The sequence below is a fragment of the Salvelinus fontinalis genome, unplaced genomic scaffold (assembly GCF_029448725.1).
Source record: "Salvelinus fontinalis isolate EN_2023a unplaced genomic scaffold, ASM2944872v1 scaffold_0101, whole genome shotgun sequence".
NCBI lineage: Eukaryota > Metazoa > Chordata > Actinopteri > Salmoniformes > Salmonidae > Salvelinus > Salvelinus fontinalis.
Genome location: NW_026600310.1, coordinates 343,751 through 349,750, shown reverse-complemented (window position 1 = coordinate 349,750; position 6,000 = coordinate 343,751). Strand labels below are relative to the sequence as shown.

General features: G+C 45.5%; 1 protein-coding gene across 1 annotated transcript in view; it reads left to right on the top strand.

The window, feature by feature from the left end:
• Positions 1–287: 287 nt before the first annotated feature.
• LOC129843263 (dedicator of cytokinesis protein 1-like) overlaps positions 288–6,000 on the top strand; it is a 278,497-nt gene continuing 272,784 nt past the window's right edge. Inside the window, exons 1-2 of the mRNA XM_055911883.1 lie at positions 288–382; positions 497–569. Of these exons, the coding sequence (XP_055767858.1) occupies positions 290–382; positions 497–569 (166 nt within the window). The 5' untranslated portion in view covers positions 288–289. The remainder of the gene's footprint in view (positions 383–496; positions 570–6,000) is intronic.

Here is a 6,000-nt window from a genome sequence, read left to right as displayed (position 1 = left end):
TGTAGCTCAGTTAGTAGAACATGGTCCTCTGTAGCTCAGTTAGTAGAGCATGGCTCCAGGTCCTCTGTAGCTCAGTTAGTAGAGCATGGCTCCAGGTCCTCTATAGGTCAGTTAGCAGAACATGGCTTTTACCAGATAGTGGTTTGATTCCCGGGACCACCCATATGTAAAATGTACGGCTAACTTTAAGTTGCTTTTGATTAAAGCGTCTGCTAAATGGTTTTTATTATTCTATTAAAATACATTCTCCATTTCCACCTTTCTCTCTCTCTCTTTCTTTCAGAACGTGATGTTCCCCGGTGCTGGAGACGAGGGCATCTTGGAGTACAAGTCTGTCATCTACTACCAGATCAAACAGCCTCGCTGGTTTGAAACCATCAAGGTTAGTCTGTCTATACCCGTGTGTGTTTGTACATGTACATGTGTGTACTTTATTTTGAGAGAGATTGAGTTTCATTTCGCTGTCTGTCTCCTGCCTTACTGTTTAACCATCAAGGTTGCCATCCCTATTGAAGACGTGAACCGAAGTCACCTGAGATTCACCTTCCGTCACCGATCATCTCAAGAATGTAAGTACAAATGTGAGGGTTATTAAAACCTGTTTGGGCTGCAAGCCCGAATTCGGTACGACAATGACAACAGCTGCAGGGCGCGAAATTCAAAATCTATTTTTTAAAAATATTTCACTTTTACACATTAACAAGTCCAATACAGCATTTGAAAGATAAACATCTTGTCAATCCAGCCAACATGTCCGATTTTTTAAATGTTTTACAGAGAAAACACCACATATATTTATGTTAGCTCACCACCAAGTACAAAAGTGGACAGACACGTATGGATATGATTATTATGTATGAATTATGATTCAAGTAGCATGCACAAGCCAACCAAAATAAACTAAAACCAACCTAAAGAGCCCAGAAAAAACTACCTCAGATGACAGTCATATAACATGTTACACAATAAATCTATGTTTTGTTCATAAAAAGTGCATATTTTAGCTATAAATCAGTTTTACATTGATGCTAACATAAATGCTAACACATAGCTAGAGTCTGAATCCAGACGGGAGTAGCCAGAGAAAATACATACACCAACGTCGGCTACTAATTACACCTCATAAAACATTTCAGAAAAACATATGGTGGATAGCTAATGAAAGACAGATATCGTGTGAATAAAGCCAACATTTCCGATTTTTGAAGTGTTTTACAGCGAAAACACAATATATCGTTATATTAGCTAACAACATAAGCTAGCATAAGGCAGCACTAGCATTGGTCAAGCGCTAGCCTAGCACAGTTAGCCCACTTAGCACAGCACAGCTCAACAGATATATGAAAAAGCATCCCAAATTGGGTCTTATCTTTGTTGATATTCCATCAGAATGTTGTAACGGGGTCCAATGTCCAGTAGAGTCTTTAGTTGGGTTCCAGAACGAATTATTTCCCTCTTTGGTTAGCAAGCACAATAGCATTGCGGCGCTACACAGCGTTTCTTCAAAAAATTCTTCCGTCGTATCACATCTAAAGTCCAGAATAAATTGCAATAATATAATTAAAGTATATTGAAAAAACATACTTTAGGATGATTTTGTGACATGTATCAAATAATATCGTAGTCAGACATCATATTCACCGTTATCTACCTTGTTCCAGAAGCCGAGACCAAATTATGCTTCGCGCCCGGAATTTTTTTTTAACTGCGCAGGTCTCACAAGAAGGTGTGTTATTCAGTCCATGGACGAGATATTCGACTCCTTTCAATTCTCACTTCCGCATTACAGCCTGACGAAGGCGTGTGACGTGTTCCTATGGTCCCAAGTCAAAGGGACTTTTATAGAGAAGGTCTTAAAGAGACACATCGCATTTTGGAAATCTCAATTCGGCTGGGAAAATGGCTGTAAAAATATTTCTGTTCGACTTAGAGAAATAATTCAAACCTTTTTAGAAACTCTAGACTGTTATCTATCCAACAGTAGTAAATATATGCATATTGGAAAATAAAAAGTTTCTTAGGAGGCCGTTTGAAAATGTGCACACATTTTCCAGTTTTTTCAATATTCAGCTTGCAGCCCAAACAGTTTAAAACCTGTTTGGGCTGCAAGCCCGACGTCGGAACGAAAATGACAACAGCTGCAGGGCGCGAAATTCAAAATCTATTCTTTTTTAATATTTAACTTTCACACATTAACAAGTCCAATACAGCATTTGAAAGATAAACATCTTGTCAATCCAGCCAACATGTCCGATTTTTTTAAATGTTTTACAGAGAAAACACCACATATATTTATGTTAGCTCAACACCAAATACAAAAGTGGACAGACACGTATGATTATGATGTATGAATTATGATTCAAGTAGCATGCACAAGCCAACCGAAATAACCTAAAACCAACCTAAAGAACCCAAAAAAACTACCTCAGATGACAGTCCTATAACATGTTACACAATAAATCTATGTTTTGTTCATAAAATGTGCATATTTTAGCTATAAATCAGTTTTACATTACTGCTCCCATCATTGCTACAGCATAGCTACAGTCTGAAATCAGACGGGAGTAGCCAGAGAAAATACAGACACCAACGTCAACTACTAATTACACCTCATAAAACATTTCAGAAAAACATATGGTGGATAGCTAATGAAAGACAGATATCGTGTGAATAGAGCCAATATTTCCGATTTTTGAAGTGTTTTACAGCGAAAACACAATATATCGTTATATTAGCTAACAACATAAGCTAGCATACGGCAGCATTGATTCTAGTCAAGCGCTAGCATAGCACAGTTAGCATAGCACAGTTCGACAGATATATGAAAAAGCATCCCAAATTGGGTCCTTATCTTTGTTGATATTCCATCAGAATGTTGTAACGGGGTCCATTGTCCAGTACAGTCTTTAGTTGGGTTCCAGAACGAAATATTTCCCTCTTTGGTTAGCAAGCACAATGACCGTGCGGCGCTAACCTCTCCTTCTTCAAAAAATTCTTCCAAAGCATCACGTCTAAAGTCCAGAATAAATTGCAATAATATAATTAAAGTATATTGAAAAAACATACTTTAGGATGATTTTGTGACATGTATCAAATAATATCGTAGCAAGAGATCATATTCACCTTTATCGAGCGTCTTCCAGGAGCCGAGTCCAGATTCTGCCTCCCGCCCGGAATTTTTTTTTAACTGCGCAGGTCTCACAAGAAGGTGTGGTATTCAGTCCATGGACGAGATATTCGACTCCTTTCAACTCTCACTTCCGCATTACACCCAGATGAAGGCGTATGACGTGTTTCTACGGTCCTAAGTGTCATGACCTTTTATAGACAAGGTCTTAAAGAGAGACATCGCATTTTGGAAATCTCAATTCTGGATAGGAAATGGGCTGTAAAAATAGTTCTGTTCAACTTAGAGAAATAATTCAAACGTTTTTAGAAACTATAGACTGTTTTCTATCAAATAATAGTAAATATATGCATATTGGAATATCAAAAATTTCTTAAGAGGCCGTTTGAAAATGTGCGCATATTTTCCAGTTTTTTCAATATTCACCCTGCAGCCTGAAGAAGTTTTAAGGTATTTTCTGACTTTATTTAATTGAGATGGAGAGGTTGGCGGTGGGGAAAGATGGAGAGGTTGGCGGTGGGGAAAGATGGAGAGGTTGGCAGTGGGGAAAGATGGAGAGGTTGGCAGTGGGGAAAGATGGAGAGGGTGACAGTGGGGAAAAATGGAGAGGGTGACAGTGGGGAAAGATGGAGAGGGTGACAGTGGGGAAAGATGGAGAGGGTGACAGTGGGGAAAGATGGAGAGGGTGACAGTGGGGAAAGATGGAGAGGTTAGCAGTGGGGAAAGATGGAGAGGGTGACGGTGGGGAAAGATGGAGAGGGTGACGGTGGGGAAAGATGGAGAGGGTGACGGTGGGGAAAGATGGAGAGGGTGACGGTGGGGAAAGATGGAGAGGGTGACGGTGGGGAAAGATGGAGAGGGTGACGGTGGGGAAAGATGGAGAGGGTGACATTGGGGAAAGATGGAGAGGGTGACGGTGGGGAAAGATGGAGAGGTTAGCAGTGGGGAAAGATGGAGAGGGTGACAGTGGGGGAAGATGGAGAGGTTAGCAGTGGGGACAGATGGAGAGGGTGACAGTGGGGGAAGATGGAGAGGTTAGCAGTGGGGACAGATGGAGAGGTTAGTAGTGGGGAAAGATGGAGAGGGTGACGGTGGGGAAAGATGGAGAGGGTGACGGTGGGGAAAGATGGAGAGGGTGACGGTGGGGAAAGATGGAGAGGTTAGCAGTGGGGAAAGATGGAGAGGGTGACATTGGGGAAAGATGGAGAGGGTGACGGTGGGGACAGATGGAGAGGTTAGCAGTGGGGAAAGATGTGGAGGGTGACAGTGGGGAAAGATGGAGAGGGTGACAGTGGGGAAAGATGGAGAGGGTGACAGTGGGGAAAGATGGAGAGGGTGACAGTGGGGAAAGATGGAGAGGTTAGCAGTGGGGAAAGATGGAGAGGGTGACATTGGGGAAAGATGGAGAGGGTGACAGTGGGGAAAGATGGAGAGGGTGACAGTGGGGAAAGATGGAGAGGTTAGCAGTGGGGAAAGATGGAGAGGGTGACATTGGGGAAAGATGGAGAGGGTGACGGTGGGGAAAGATGGAGAGGGTGACATTGGGGAAAGATGGAGAGGGTGACAGTGGGGAAAGATGGAGAGGTTAGCAGTGGGGAAAGATGGAGAGGGTGACAGTGGGGGAAGATGGAGAGGTTAGCAGTGGGGAAAGATGGAGAGGTTAGCAGTGGGGAAAGATGGAGAGGGTGACGGTGGGGAAAGATGGAGAGGGTGACGGTGGGGAAAGATGGAGAGGGTGACGGTGGGGAAAGATGGAGAGGGTGACGATGGGGAAAGATGGAGAGTGTGACGGTGGGGAAAGATGGAGAGGGTGACGTTGGGGAAAGATGGAGAGGGTGACGGTGGGGAAAGATGGAGAGGGTGACGGTGGGGAAAGATGGAGAGGTTAGCAGTGGGGAAAGATGGAGAGGTTAGCAGTGGGGAAAGATGGAGAGGGTGACAGTGGGGAAAGATGGAGAGGGTGACAGTGGGGAAAGATGGAGAGGGTGACAGTGGGGAAAAGATGGAGAGGGTGACAGTGGGGAAAAGATGGAGAGGGTGACAGTGGGGAAAGATGGAGAGGGTGACAGTGGGGAAAGATGGAGAGGGTGACAGTGGGGAAAGATGGAGAGGGTGACAGTGGGGAAAGATGGAGAGGGTGACAGTGGGGAAAGATGGAGAGGGTGACAGTGGGGAAAGATGGAGAGGGTGACAGTGGGGAAAGATGGAGAGGGTGACAGTGGGGAAAGATGGAGAGGGTGACAGTGGGGAAAGATGGAGAGGGTGACAGTGGGGAAAGATGGAGAGGGTGACAGTGGGGAAAGATGGAGAGGGTGACAGTGGGGAAAGATGGAGAGGGTGACAGTGGGGAAAGATGGAGAGGGTGACAGTAGGGAAAGATGGAGAGGGTGACGGTGGGGAAAGATGGAGAGGGTGACGGTGGGGAAAGATGGAGAGGGGGTGACGGTGGGGAAAGATGGAGAGGGGGTGACGGTGGGGAAAGATGGAGAGGGGGTGACGGTGGGGAAAGATGGAGAGGGGGTGACGGTGGGGAAAGATGGAGAGGGGGTGACGGTGGGGAAAGATGGAGAGGGGGTGACGGTGGTGAATGATGGAGAGGGGGTGACGGTGGGGAATGATGGAGAGGGGGTGACGGTGGTGAATGATGGAGAGGGGGTGACGGTGGTGAATGATGGAGAGGGGGTGACGGTGGTGAATGATGGAGAGGGGGTGACGGTGGGGAATGATGGAGAGGGGGTGACGGTGGGGAATGATGGAGAGGGGGTGACGGTGGGGAAAGATGGAGAGGGGGTGACGGTGGGGAAAGATGGAGAGGGGGTGACGGTGGGGAAAGATGGAGAGGGGGTGACGGTGGGGAAAGATGGAGAGGGGGT